Consider the following 15,139-nt stretch of genomic DNA (forward strand, 5'->3'; position numbering starts at 1 on the left):
ATAGCTTCCATCCTACTGAAAACACTCATGCAATGCACACAAACACATGGACCCAGAGGAGAGCACTTCAGCCACAAGATTTCAATTGCCCATCAATGCTTGATGGTTGGAACTTGGATTTCAGTGGTTCCACTCATTTCTAAGAGAAGTGCTTAAAAGCAAAATTGAGGAAAAAAAAATAATGGTTTAAACCTGAGGAGTCCCAGGCAGAGAAATCATTCAGTTCACTTTAATTTGTCTTTGTATGTTTACAGTGAGAATATCTCCACCCGAACTAGCTGTGTTCCAATGCATAGAGTAAGGCACTACCAGAGTTGGAGTTTAGTTACGGATTAATTACGGCTTTAAAATGCTTGTGCCTTTTGAATAGTTACAAAAGGATTCTATATTATGGTTAAGATGGATTGTAAATATCTACATCTGATCAAATGAATCCTGACCTTCATCTGATCTGATTATCCTAGATTTCTTTTATACCTCCTGCATTCATCTGTTACACCGATCATCTATAATCACAAAAGACTGTTTAAAGCAAGCCCTGATGTCGCTTGTTTTACATTCTAAACATCTCTCTGTCTGTAGTGAATTGGACACTATGGTCATCATTATCTTTAGTAAAGATACTAAAGAAAACCTTTCCTTTTTAACAGTCTTTTCAGAGACTCTTTTACCTCCTGGTTTCGGAGGGTGTAGATGAAAGGGTTTAGCATGGGAATAACAATAGTATAGAGTATAGAGATGGTGTTGCTTTTGTCAGGTGAAGATGTGGCCCCAGGCTGAGCATACATGAAGAAAACAGCCCCAAAGAACAAGGTGACAGACAGCATGTGAGAAGAGCAAGTGGAGAAGGCTTTGCGCCTGCTCTCAGCTGAAGGCATTCGGATAATAGTGATGATTATATAGCCATAGGAGATAAAAACCACCAAGGCAGTGCCCACAGTAATTGATCCACATACAGCCAGCATTACCATTTCATTGACAAGAGTGTCTGAGCAGGAGACATGCATCACTGCAGGAACATCACAGAAGAAGTGGTTTATTTCTTTGGGCCCACAAAAGGACAGATTGAATGTAAAGCCTGTCTGGATTGTGCAGTTGATGCAGCCTGATAGATAAGAGCCCATCACCATGAAAATGCAAAGTCTTTTATTCATGATGATTTGGTACAGCAGTGGATTACAGATGGCACTGAAGCGATCATAAGCCATCACAGCAAGGAAGAAGGCTTCTGTTGTACCAAAGAGAGAGAAGAAGAACATTTGAGATGCGCAGCCATTGTAGGAAATTATTCTTCTGCCCAGTGAGAATGTCACTGCTGCTTTGGGAGTGATGACAGAAGAATAGCAGATGTCCAAGATGGACAGGTTCTCTAGGAAAAAGTACATGGGAGTGTGCAGCTTGGAGTCCATTCTAATGATGAGGACCATGCAGGCATTTCCTACCACAGTGACAACATACATTGCTGAGAAGAGAATGGAGAGGAGGAGTTGTGATCCTGGGTAAGACTTGAACCCAGTCAAAATGAACTCAGTTGCCTTGGTGTGATTTTCCATGTTTTCTTTCAGATAATGTTCAAATAAGAAATTAGGCTGCAGTGAGTTTCAGATACTTTGCCTGGAGAAGGAATTAGAAGGATAAGATTAATGATAAGATACATGAAACACGACAAATATGAAAAATAAAGATGGAAAACAATGGAAAATGGATTGCTGTATCACATCTGAAAGATTTTTCTGGTATATTCATTTACAGATGAACCAATTACCCTGTTACAGTCTCTTCAGTGGAAAGAAACACTCTGCGTGCAGCTCATCCAACCTATTTTAAAGGTCTGCATTACAAGCAACCAAGAAACAGACATTTCATTCTCAAGTTAGTGTAAACAACTATTTCAGATGTAGCTAGGCAGAAAAATCACACCCTAAGACTGTAGGTAACCCAAGAAAGACGCTCTCCCCTCAACACAAGAACAAATGAAAATGCTTCTTCAGTTGATGCAAAACAATTTTAAAATTATATGAGCCAAGAAATGCATGAAGAAAAAGGTGGATGCTTGTAAAAATAAAGCCTATTGTTATAAAAAGGGCAACACTTCTTCAGGTGAGAAACTGAGGTTTTAAAAGTACTTGGAAGAAGAAGTTCAAATGTTGAACTTTCTTAAATACATTTTCTCTATTATACTCACACAGGGTGTTCAAAACAATCTTAATTGACAGAATATTTCAAGCAAATCCTTTTCAATTATATTTAGTCATTTTGTTTTCCCAAGTCGGGTGTCACCTCACCTACGCTTGATTACACACACTGTGTTGAGGCCTACATTATAACTAATAATTTAGATTACCTTTAAATTCAGTGGCTAGCAATAAACACTTCCACTTGAGAATATTTACCATAGAAGTTATAAATCATGCTCCAGGATTTTCTGTTTCTCTCCATTGACCTAAAGGGAAGTCCAGCTCATCGTAGCTAACTATGTATTTACGAAGATGTACACAGATGTATAAAGCTGAGTGGCATGAATCCCCACCCAGTCGCTGGTATTTTGTTTGCTTTGTTCTGATTTCCAGGAGATACTTTATAATCCTCCTCATGTACCTAATCTTTTTAAACCAATGAATTGATTTTTAACACATTACTACAGCTTTAAGTAAAGGGCTTTTTTAAACCAGCCGACAGAAACCACGACTAAGACTGAAGCTGCAGGAGATGCTGTCATAGCCAGTGAAAGGGGCACATCAGTAAGATTTTTGGTTCACCTGAGATCTGAAGACATCTCTGGATTGTCTGTCTCTCTGTTGATCAAGCAGGAAGTGTGCGAGGCCATTCTTCTTTCAGCACAGAAGCATCGCAGTTATAGTAGACTATGTGAAGTGGTCTTTGTTTTGGAGGGTGGTTTTAAATGAATCTACATGAAATAGTTGCTTCTCAGTAGAAAAGATGCTCAAATCTTGTGACTCATGTAGATCAATGCCTTCTCCAGCCGGACTATCTGACTTTTGCTTACACTCTCATCAGCTCCCAGAGGCAGAGGGTAAGATGAAGGGGGATGGTAAGGTTCTCAAGAGCAAAGATTGCACTCCTAGTCTTATGTACGTTACTTCTGGGAGGTGATTTATTTACAATACTCTAAAGGCTTGAATTTAGAAGTCTTCATTAAGAAAGCTTCCAGAAATAAACCTTTAGATACAAGAGAGTACGTGCACTCTCAGAAGGTTTGTGTTTGTCTAATACTTGTCTGTGTTCTCTACTTCCCTAAGAACACTTGGTACCCATGTTGAATAGATAATTGATTATTTGTTTCAGGTTATCTCACTACATCATTATTAGTGGCTATAAAAAATCGTAACAACTGGGTGGGAATCCTCTTCACAGTGCATTTGAAGGATTTTCTGAACATTGTTTCAAAGCAATCGCCTTCAGATCAATGCTTTAAAACTGAACAATGTGTGTAGACAAATCACTGTATTAGAGGAGCTACACACCTTGCAAAATGTAATATTCCAATGGAAAGCTCACTAAGGAGTACTGAAATGCTATGGTTTTCACTTTACAGATGAAAAACTGAAATAAGGAAAGAAACAGTTCATGTTTTCATTGGTGTACTTCAATATATTGTAATAAGGATGCAGTGGGCTTGACACTTTACTGATTTTGGCTGAGATAGAGTTAAATTTCTTCACAGTAGCTTGCATGGGGCTGTATTTCAGCTTTGTGCTGAAAACAGTGTTGATGACACAGGAATGTTTAGCTAAGGGTTTAGCTGCTGCTGACTAGAGCTTGTACAATGTCAAGGCCCTTTCTGCTTCTCACCCTACCCCACCAGTAAGCTGGGGGTGGGCAAGAAGCTGGGAGGGGACGCAGCTGGGGCAGCTGATCCTGATTGACCAAAGGGATATTCCATACCAAATGACTTGATGCTCAGCAAAAAAAAACCTAGAGGAAAGAAGAAGGAAGAGGTGGGGGAACACTTGGAATGACAACATTTGTCTTCCCAAGTAAGCCCTGCTTTCCTGGAGACAGCTGAACAACTGCCTGCTGATGGGAAGTACCGAATGGATTCCTTATTTTGCTTTGCTTGTGCACACAGCCTTTGCTTTACCTATTAAACTGTCTTTATCCCATCCCACAAGGTTTATCCTTATGTCCTGATTCTCTCACCCATGCCACTGAGTGGGGAGTGAGCAAGGGGGTGTTTAGGGCTTAGCTGCTTGCTGCAGTTAAACCACAAGTAACGTACCAGTCTGATCTATGCTATCTTTAAAATTCATGGGAGAAATAGGTGCTGTTGGAGAATGATTCATAACGTCTGTATGTTAAAGGCAAACATTCAAGCTGTATAGAAAAAATATCTCCTGGGGATGATAATATGCGTCCATGAATAGTGAAAGTGCCTAGGGTAGGTGCTTACATGTCTCACTGGACATTAGACTTAGATGTCTAATTTTGATGTGTTCTGGGGGGAATCCATGCTGATGTATCTAACTCTTTCTGTGGCTGCTGCTCTCAAATGCAAAACTAAAGAACTACTGGGTTTATTTTTCTTTGCCTCCTTTTCCATGGAACTGTTCACAGTGTATTGTAGGTTCATATTGCATAAATTACCCATTGTCATAGCACATTTTCTACTAATATCTGGAACACAGCCAGCACTTCACATTTCTGGTGATAGCTTCCTAGTGTGGACCACTTCAAGCTGTTCTTGACACCTCTCCTTGAAACTGTGATCAAGCCCTCAAAAAGTCTTGTTTGAATGAGTTGTATCCATGGCAACAGGATGCACAGAACAAGTTCTTCCCCAGGTGTCTGAAGGTTTCCTCTCTGGAAAGCCAGATGTTTTACTGCCTGCAGAGTCTGAAGAGACAGTATGCTAGTACAGAGCAGAGTGTGCTGATGGGCTAGTCCATATCAGAAATGAAGGGCTCAGTTATAGACTCAAACCCAGGTTTAACATGTTCATATGCATTCAACTGACAGATATTTAATGTTTATTACAGAATAGGAAACATTTGGAATCACTGTGATATCCAGAGCATGGCATAGAGGCACCTTTTATCAGATTTTCTCACAGATGATCAGTATTTAACACAGATGCATCAGCTGTGTCTCTAGACTCCTTCACACTCAATGGGAAGACTTGGACTGCAGTCTGTGGGTCAGACTTTAACGGCATGACTCCTGCTGACATACTGCTGGATCCAGGGCTCATGCAGACTGAAGGAAACAGTGAAGTGATCTGTGCTGTCAGCTGTGTCTGCATTTGTTCCTGGAGTGAATTCTTTGGTGTGCCCTGGGTACCAGGGCTCTGGTGCAAACCAGGGACTGAGTCCAAGGGACATTATCTACGCCACAGCATGAGCTACTCATGCTATATTCCCTTTATTGCTATATTAGAAGAGTTGTCTCCTTCTGAGGATGTTTCATTTTATCCTAAATCAGGTAACTAAGAAAGTTTACTCATCCTTTTCCACTGCCTGCTTCTTTCCAGGGACAATACCAGAATCTCAAAGTAAATGAATCAGATGTGGATATCTGCATTTTGCATGTCTTTTACGATCCCACCCAAAGTTTTCTGGACCTAGCAATATATCTAGGGCAAACAAAATCTGGGGTTCAGTTTCTGTCACTGCCAAACCTTCTCTTTAAAACTGGAACAGTCATTCCTCTGAAGGCTTTTAAGGAAAGTAGGCAGCATAGAATCCTAGGGGAAAAACAAAGAAACAAAACAACAAACTGTAGTATATACATAGGACAAACTCAGATCTATCAAGGTCTCGTTCAATAAATATGGTCCCTGGTTGCATGAATAGGAGAGGTTCACTTCATCACGGGCCTCGTGACTTTAGTTCATCAGCACTGCCAGTTGATCTCTGTGAGCAAAGCACCTTCTCCCAAAGTCTTTGGTTGATTTCTTAGATGTGTCTTGTGTAAGGGAAGGTCTTCCTCAGGACAAACCTGACTTCTTTATTTCTAAGACAATATATGAGGGGATTCAGAAGTGGCACAACTACTGTGTACAGGATTGATACCAACTTGTTAGCACTGTAGGTGTACATGACCTTAGGGTGGGCGTATGTGAAAAGAGTGGTGGAATAGAACAGTATCACTACAGTCAAGTGGGAGCTGCAGGTGGAAAAGGCCTTTTGCCTCCCATGAGAAGATGGGATCTTCAGCACGGTGAACATGATGCAAATATAGGAGGTGACCACAGTACACAGAGGCACCATGATGACCAGCAGAGCCAAGACGAAGTCGACCAGCTCAGGCAAAGAGGAGTCGCTGTAGGAGATATTCAGTAGGGGTGAAATGTCACAGAAATAGTGATTGATTGTCTCTGCATCATAGAATGAGAGCTGGGCAATAAAGCTCAGCTTGATGGAAGAAGTGACGAAACCACACATCCAACAGCCAGCTGCCAGCTGAATGCAGAGCTGGTGAGTCATGATGAGTGAGTATTGGAGAGGTTTGCATATAGCCAAGAAGCGGTCGTAGGCCATAACAGCTAACAGAATATACTCAGTACAAACAAAAGTCACAAAGAAATACAACTGTGTCATGCAGCCCTGGAAGGAGATATGTTTGTCTTGGGAGAGGAAATCCACGAGCATCTTTGGTTCAATGACAGAAACATACCAGATCTCTAAGAAAGACAGGTTTCCTAGGAAGAAATACATGGGTTTTTGCAGACTGGGGTTAGTTCGGATGATGAGAATGATAAGGAAGTTTTCCAGCACAGTTAATAAATAAGCCAGAAGTAAAGCAGAGAAGAGGAGTAGCTGCAGTTCATGAGTGGTGGGAAAACCCAGGAGAATGAAATACCTGACACTGGTTTCATTTCTCCCACCCATTCTGTAGGGGAAAGATGAGCCTTATCGACCTGCAATAAATTAAATCAATGAAAGCTAACCAGACAGGCTTACACTCGTACCAGTATGTTACACCACACTTAAGGCACTGTAAAGATTCAGACACTTTCTTGCCGAGTTTCTGGAAATGAATTGTGTGAAATTCATGTACTCAATTCAGCATTGTTCATAGTAAAGCTGTCAGCATGCTTTGTACTTCACACTTCATGGAAATCAATAGGAGCTCCCAGCCCTATCTCAGCTAAGACACCAGGCTAAAAGAAGTCACATGAGTCACTCTATCATATTGTCCATCCAGGATGAAGAGAAGTTAGGTTATGAGCTTTCAGATAGACATTGACATTGACATTGGTTTTGTTTCTATGCCTATACATTTCTAAAGTTATACCATGTATATCCCATGAACTGGGAGGGAACTCGGACATTCCACAAGGATACATACAATTTCATATAAAAAGAAAGCAAACACATCTTAAGAACCCCATTAGAGGTATCTATGGCTAGCTCTGAAGGCCTTACAGCTACATAAAGCTTATGGAGAGACAAACATACACACAGCATCCCACATACAGCATAAGTATAAACTCCGTATAGCTCTGGGTCTGGTTGGTTTGTAGCTAACTCAGATTATTCCTTCCAAGTTAAGAACGCCTTAGCCTGTGCTTATAAAAACAAAACTGGTCTCAACCTTCTGTAGTGGCAATTCAGAATGGAATCCACTGCCTTAGTTGATCCTGGAGAATATGATCAATAGGGAGCAGATGAAGCGTAGGCTGCTGTGTCAGTTGCATGATTTATACAGATAAATCAGCCACGTTATTTATATTCAGTGTCTCAATAGGTTTGATCTAGCAAATCCCAGTGGAAGCAATCACAGAAAGAGGGAGGATGTTGTTGTTTCCTCTGTGATTCCATACAGAGAAACTCTGCATATGCCTAAGGTTTTGCCTGAGACACTGAACCCGGCTCATGTTAACTGGTGTCTGAGGCAGAGGGCAAAACCAACCACCAAAAAGTCCCAGTCCCGAAGCCCTGGAGCAGAGGATGTGGCAGTTGTTCACCATAACTTGGGCTGGGCTGAGAGAAAAGGGAGAGAGTCCCGCAGAGGCCAACAGGGGTTTAGGGTATGGATACTAAGAGTGGTGCTGGTCTTGTTTTGTCTGGTGAGAAGAAGATTAAGAGGTGATCTTGTATCAGCCTGTACCAACCAGAAGGGGAGTTAGAAGGAAGACAGGAGAACTTCCCAGTTGTGACAGAAAGTCTAACATGTGGCAAACCCCACAAGCTGTCCCGTAGGGGGGTGCATCTGGAGAAGCCTTCTTATGCAGAGGGAAATGCAGCCTTCAGCGAGACCAGATCCAGAGAAAGGCTGGATCTCTATACATGAAGGTTTATGGTTCTGTTGTCTCAAATGGTTCTAAAGCCTTATACATAGGCAAAAGAGCTGAAGCCAGAGCCCTGCACAGATGCAGTTCAAATTAATTGATCTGCAAATTACAGGTTCTGGTCTGCAGTCTCTGGAATTGTCATAGGTTTCATCAAGCAGGGACACAATGGGGTTGGTTTGGGTTTGGGGTTGGTTTTAGTTTGTTTTTTATTGTGTGAGACAAAATTAAAACAACTTCACCCCATCCCACCTCTTTTTCACAGACTCCACTTCCCTCCTTCATTCACTGCTCCACCATTAAGCAGCACAGCGGGATGTGGATCGGGGACTTGTGCTCATTTCACAACAGGTTCTGCACATCTCCTCTGCTGAAGAGATGCTGGGACCGCACTGGCACAACAGGGCTCAGGTAGGGCAGGGAAGGACCAGGCCCCGGACATGCTCCTGGTGTTCCCTGAGGACCCACAGAACCTGCACAGAGCAGGGATGAGGCACTTGAGCCCAGCACAGGTGTCCTGAGAGCACTGTTGGTGTTGCAGTAGGGTCCAGCCCTGCCGGCAGAAGCCCATCTGCACACAGCAATGGCCTTCCCTCAGAGAGCTGAGGGGAGCAAGAGGAAAGGCTGTGCCATGTCCTCTCCTGTGGCAGTCCTTGGGCATGCGGAAGAGAAGCACGAGAGCGGTGCCCGTTTCCCACAGCGTGGCCACAAGCAAGCCCACAGGAATGAGCCAGGAGCACATCCCCTGCCTGCACGGGATGCACCAGCCCTTGATGGGAGGCTTCTGCTGCGCTCACGTGGTTCTGCCCCGGAAACCCTTGGGCTTCTCATCCCGGCACTGACAGAAGCCTTCCTATGGCAAAGCACATGAGCCGGGAAATGAAAAGGCAGCAGTGCCGGAAACCAGGACATGGCTTCTGAAGCACAAGCCAGGGTTTTTCATTAAGTGGTTTAGTCATAAGATCCAATTATTTCTGTTTGGTTTTCTGAGCCACACCATCGTTTCATCATTAAGCCTGCTAATGTTTTTGCAAGGAAAGTCTTTTTCTTAGCAAGATCTTTTGGAGAGAATCCTTCATTTCCTTGTTCCTCAAGCAGTAAATGATGGGATTAAAGAGAGGAACAACAACAGCATAGAAAGCAGACATGATTTTGTTGGTGTCATTAGCTGGAAGTGTTTTGGGCCTTACATAGATGAAAATGCTTGTTGCATAGAAGACAGTGACCACTATAAGGTGAGACGCACAGGTGGAGAAGGCTTTTTGGCGATCTCGTACAGACGAAATGTGAAAGACAGTGAAGATAATACAGGTGTAAGATAGGATCACTACAGGGAGAGGCATCAGGAGAATAAATAAGGCAGCCACAAAATCCATGAGAGCAGCTCTTTCCAAATCCGTGCAGGCTAAGTTCAAGAGAGGAGAAACATCACAGAAGAAATGGTTGATTATGTTGGGTCCACAGTATGTCAGCCGAGAGATAAAAAATACTTTGCATCCAGGAATTAAGAAACCAATCAACCAAGATCCGGTAGTAAGGTAGACACAGACAGTGTGTCTCATGATAGTAGAGTAATGGAAAGGCTTGCAAATGGCAACGTAGCGATCGTATGCCATGACAGCCAGGAGGAGACACTCAGTGTTGCCCAGGCTGAGGAAGAAGTAGAGCTGTGTCATGCATCCCATGAAGGAGATTCCCTTTGTCACTGACACAAAGCTCAGCATTGTCTTGGGGAGCGTGACTGTCACATACCATATCTCCAGAAAGGAGAAATTACTCAGAAAGAAATACATAGGGGTGTGAAGGTTATAGCTTGTCCAGACAGTCAGGATGATGAGCGTATTTTCTGCTAAAACTAAGAGATATGCAATGAGGAATATTGGAAAGAAGAGAATCTGCAGATGAGGAGAAATCGGAAACCCCAGGAGAATGAATTCTTTGACCATGCTGTGATTGCTCACCGCCGTGTCTCCCATCTACCTCTGTAAAGACAATGACATTAGTGACTTACTATTTGTGATTATAATACATTAAACACCTCCCTCTTTCTCTCCCCCCCCCAGCTGTTTTACATTACTTTCACACTGCAGTCAAATTAATATTAGTATTTCTAGTGCTGTAAATAGTCATTGAATAATCATTAAAGTGTTCCAAGGCAAAGGTATTTAGAACAAAATAACAGCAAGGCTGGATTCCCTCAGTGACATAATGCCCAACTTCTCCTTGATCTTCAAGAGGGCAATATCTGTTCTAGATAGTGATTTTTAACTTGTACAATGATTTCTGCATTTGTGAACACCAGTCACCAAAGATCCTTCTTAAAGTAATAAAATAGTCTCAATACCAGCAGCAGTATTTACATAATCCCCATCAATGGCTTTTTCTTTTGTAAAGTTAAAACTTTATTAAAGATCAGATTTCAAGCTGTAACTTTAACATCATTAAAACAATGAACTTAGATAGAGCTTTTCTGTTCCATAGACCACGTGTCCAGAAATTGCAGACTTCATCCAAAATCCCATTTGAAAACTCCCCACGTTGTCTCATATTGCCGAAGAGTTTGAAAGGGAAGAGAAAGGTTAGAGGTAGGGAAGGGAAGAATTAGGGTAAGAGTAGAAAGGGAAGGGAAGAGAAAGGGAAGGGAAGGGTTAGAGGTAGGGAAGGGAAGAATTAGGGTAAGAGTAGAAAGGGAAGGGAAGAGAAAGGGAAGGGAAGGTAAAGGGAAGAGAAGGGTTAGAGGTAGGGAAGGGAAGAATTAGGGTAAGAGTAGAAGGGGAAGGAAACAGAAAGGGAATAGAATGGGAAGGGAAGAGGAAGGGAAGAGAAAGGGAAGGGAAGACTGATTCAAAGTATCTTCAGTTGAAAGACACTGCTTCACTTTCTTAACATTAAAATTCCTAGATATTCTATGAGAAATGAGATTTGCTGTGTGGCTTCTCGATGAAAAGATTTCATTGAAACACGCTGACAGGGAAGTGTCCTCTCCTGCCATAGTTCCTTCTCACCAGCTTTGTTAGCCAATATACTACTCAGCAGACTTAAAGAAAGAGTTATTAATACTTATCATAAGAAATACTACATTAGGAAATACTTCAATCTCACTTACAGCCTGAGTCCTTGCGCCGATGCTGAACGGATCGCTTGAAGTTCAGAGTGCCGGGACATCTGTTTATTGTTCCTTCATTTTCCTGAAGACTTCACCTGGGCATTTGGTTTATTCTTCCAATGGGACCAATCAAAGAAACAAATTATTTCTTCTCTCCCTTGCCTGGCAATAGTATATGTCATTTAGCTTAAAAAACCCTAAACAACTCAACCCTGAATGAACATGCATGCAGTGACTTGGGATCACAACTGGGAATCACCACTCTGGAATGAAGTGGTGGTAAAGTTATTAATAATGTAGAGGCATCCTTAAATACTCCTGTATCAGTTCAGAAGCGAGTGGTTTTTTTCACACAAGCACTCCAGAGACAGCCCAGATGAGTGACTTGACAACTCTGTCTGTGAGGAGCTTTTCCTCCATCTAAGGATATTCTGATGTCTCACATCATTTGTTGTTATTGCTGTTGGGGATTTTTTATCTTATCTCAGCAGATGTAATCAGAATATTAGGGGTTTAATGCTTTCTGTATACATATATTCAATATATTGTATAATATTTGAAACTGAGAAAGAATGTACATCGTTAATATTTGACTACATTATTATTTATTGAAAATAAATGTCAATTCATATATAATTTACAGTACATATACACAGTACGGTACATATACATAGTAGAGGTTGGTTGTTCATTCATATTCCAGCTAATACACAGTGACTGCAGCAGAATTTATCAGAACAGAATTTAAGGAATATATGCTAAAAATGGGGAGAAAAAGGTTATTTCATTTACAGTGCCCAGTATATGAAGTCATCAATTTATTTAGTGTTTCTTCAACCTTCCTTGAAAAGCTGGGCTTCTCTCGTCCCACTGTGAACACTTTCTTCTGCTCTCTTCCATGAGGATTGATTCAGTCCTAAGTAGAGGCTCCCTGCAGAATCCGAAATCCTGTGGAGTGCCTGAGACCTCTCCTTTTGAATAGGCAGATACGATAGAGGAACTGCAGAAGAGAATCTTCCTTTTAGCATCACGTTCATAAATGGAGCAGAATAGCCAAGGCTCTTAAAACATGAGGCATGTTAGGCACATGCATCTCACCTTAGCTGTCAGCTATCGCACACAGCATAATAGAGTTCTGAATGCAACCTAAATCTGAAAACCTTTCCTTCTAACACGCTTACACTCTGTCTCTAAGGAGCTATCTTACTGGAGGACAGTCTGAAGATCTTCTTCAAAGCCTCCTTAACCTCCTGGTTCCTCAGACAGTAAATGAAGGGATTGAGCATGGGAGTCACAATAGTGTATGCAACTGACACCAGCTTGTTTAAGTCAAAAGGGTGGATTCTCTTGGGCCGGGCATACATGAACAGGGTGGCTGAAAAGAAGATAATGACTACAGTGAGGTGAGAAACACAGGTGGAGAAGGCTTTCTCCCTGCCCTGGGTAGTGGGGATATTCAGGATGGTGCTGATGATGCATACGTAGGAGATAATCATGATGGAGAGGGGAATCAGCAAGATAAGCAAGGCCAGGATGAAATCTACTATTTCAGCTGCTGTCATGTCAGCACACGACATGTTCAGCAAGGGGCTGATGTCACAGAAGAAATGGTTGATGACATTGGAGCCGCAGAAAGACAGCTGAGAGATGAAAACGACTTTCAGCATGGAGGCCGAGAAACCAATGAGCCAGGAGCATGCGGCTAGCTGGATGCAGAGCCGGTGGTTCATGATGACTGGATACATCAGAGGATTACAGATGGCCACATAACGATCATAAGCCATGACAGCAAGGAGGACACACTCAGTGCAAATAAAGGAGCTGAAGAAGTAAAGCTGGGTCATGCAGCCTCCAAAAGATATATTCTTGCTTTCAACAAGGAAATTGGCTAGCAGTTTGGGGACAGTGACTGAGGTGAACCAAACCTCCAGGAAGGAGAGGTTGCAGAGAAAGAAATACATGGGCTTGTGAAGCTGGTGGTTTATCTTTATCAAGATAATGATGAGTAAATTTTCCAAGATGGTCAGCATGTAGGCCACCAGGAATACCACAAAGAGCAACATCTGAAGTTCCATCATAGCTGGAAATCCCAGGAGGATGAATTCCTGGAATTCTGTGCTGTTTTTCTGCTTCATGGCAAAGGGCACAGCATCAAGCTTCAGAGAAAAAGTAAAGAAAATAAAAAAGAAAATATATGGAATATTTTTTAAATGAAAAAAATAATGAGAAGAGCTGCAGTGAACAAAGGGAATAATGGCAAGTGGAAAAGAAGGAAGGAAGAATGATGATAATAAAGGAAAAACATGAGAGGGATAAAAGGAAGAACGTTATTCCATTCACATCATATACCGTATGGAAGATACAGGAACAACTTCAATATCATATTTTGATATCTGATTCATAATTAGTAACCTAGACTATAACTGAAACCTATGGGTACTGGATGCCCATGTAAGAGCAGATTTCCCAGTTCTATTTAACTTGCAGGGGATCCTGAATATCCAGGATGTGTCTGCATGACTTAGGCAATTCGGCTTAGTTCTGTACAACCAAGTCATTCCTGTGCTGCCTGTGGAGTACAGCTTTGTCCCCATTATGTTTTCCTGGCATAGAAAGTCTCAAGACGTTCACTGAATGAAACAAGGGTTTCCAGAGAGCAATTGATGTTACCCTCAATTAAGCTCTCAGGAGAGGTGAATTACATTTTTGGAGGGATGTATTTCTCTCTGTTTCTTCCCCTCCTCTTCCCTGTATTTCCATTTCTCCATCTATTCACCTTTTTAAACAATTGGATGAGCTGATTTTCACAGATAATTCTCAACTTCTACCGGTCAAAAGTGAAAAGATAAAAACCCCTCTCAAACTGGAGAATGCACGTTTCTCCCCTTTAACGCTTCCCATCCAATCTAATCTAACCTGAGAAATGCTTTTTCATCTTGTGTTGAAGTTCCTCTAGTGCAATATTTAATTCCGTGTTAAAAGGCAAGAAACAAACCACCTCTTCCTCCCTTCCCAGGATTAGCTGAGGAAAGCATACTATAAACTGGGTTTTCAGTGGTGGGAGGACATCATCTTCCTAAAGCAATTCATTGACATTGAAAAATCTGTCCAGATATTGTTCGTTTAAAACCTTTTATGACTCCAGAAGTGGTAATATAAACCATGACTGAAGATTTATAATGTGCAAACACATATAACTCTGTAACCATATTACTGTTAACTTTAACTGTAATAAATTACACAGGTCAAATCAGAGCAATATTCTGCCATTTTTTCTTAGTGCAAAATACAGTGTTAACCATTGTGTCTCTTTAGTACATGTATTCAGTGCTTCCTGTCCTGGCCAGCATTAGTTCTACCTATAAACCCAACGAGATCTGGGTGTTTCAAATAGTTCATCTTACACATCTGACCAATCTCTAAAGAAGCAATCAAAGCAAGTTGCAGTGATTCTCCTAAGTCAAACAAATGCTTATGTTTTCCTGTGACTTGAGCTAGAGTAAATACCTGAGCTATCTTACCATCAGAGGACTATTCTGGGAAGCTGGAATTCATCTGCTGAAGTTTTGATAGCCGTCAGTTTAGTCTAATATAAAATATACTCAGCTTGTCTCCTTTCTTGGGAATATAAATATACGGGCATCTCCAGGTATTACTGTTTTCATTGAGAGAAAAAGGGCTAAAATAGGTCAGATGGATTATTCCATAGCCACGTCTGTTTCTCTCTTCCTTCTGTAAGTGCATGTCAACAAGCAGCTCCAAAGCCTGGATGTGTTGCTCAG

At 41.7% G+C, this 15,139-nt stretch overlaps 4 protein-coding genes across 4 annotated transcripts; all 4 read right to left on the bottom strand.

Annotated features, from left to right (window-relative positions):
* Positions 1 to 581: 581 nt before the first annotated feature.
* LOC134168839 (olfactory receptor 9S13-like) lies at positions 582 to 1,614 on the bottom strand. The gene has a single exon (XM_062628886.1). The coding sequence runs from the start codon at positions 1,551 to 1,553 to the stop codon at positions 624 to 626; it is 930 nt and encodes a 309-aa protein (XP_062484870.1). The 5' UTR covers positions 1,554 to 1,614; the 3' UTR covers positions 582 to 623.
* Positions 1,615 to 5,842: 4,228 nt separating this feature from the next.
* LOC134168846 (olfactory receptor 6Y1-like) lies at positions 5,843 to 6,848 on the bottom strand. The gene is given in 2 exon segments (XM_062628892.1): positions 5,843 to 5,936; positions 5,938 to 6,848. Coding segments are annotated over 2 exon segments (1,005 nt in total).
* Positions 6,849 to 9,270: 2,422 nt separating this feature from the next.
* LOC134168847 (olfactory receptor 6A2-like) lies at positions 9,271 to 10,262 on the bottom strand. The gene has a single exon (XM_062628893.1). It carries the CDS (start codon positions 10,225 to 10,227, stop codon positions 9,271 to 9,273), a length of 957 nt encoding a protein of 318 aa, XP_062484877.1. The 5' UTR covers positions 10,228 to 10,262.
* Positions 10,263 to 12,547: 2,285 nt separating this feature from the next.
* LOC134168848 (olfactory receptor 6B1-like) lies at positions 12,548 to 13,492 on the bottom strand. The gene has a single exon (XM_062628894.1). It carries the CDS (start codon positions 13,490 to 13,492, stop codon positions 12,548 to 12,550), a length of 945 nt encoding a protein of 314 aa, XP_062484878.1.
* Between the last annotated feature and the right edge of the window lie 1,647 nt (positions 13,493 to 15,139).

This window comes from Pezoporus occidentalis, unplaced genomic scaffold (assembly GCF_034315485.1).
Source record: "Pezoporus occidentalis ecotype Australia unplaced genomic scaffold, CSIRO_AGI_Poc_V1 ctg324, whole genome shotgun sequence".
NCBI lineage: Eukaryota > Metazoa > Chordata > Aves > Psittaciformes > Psittacidae > Pezoporus > Pezoporus occidentalis.

Excerpts from the sequence above, each read along its gene's own strand:
- LOC134168839 (XM_062628886.1), bottom strand. The coding sequence starts at position 1,553 with ATGGAAAATCACACCAAGGCAACTGAGTTCATTTTGACTGGGTTCAAG.
- LOC134168847 (XM_062628893.1), bottom strand. The coding sequence starts at position 10,227 with ATGGGAGACACGGCGGTGAGCAATCACAGCATGGTCAAAGAATTCATT.
- LOC134168848 (XM_062628894.1), bottom strand. The coding sequence starts at position 13,492 with ATGAAGCAGAAAAACAGCACAGAATTCCAGGAATTCATCCTCCTGGGA.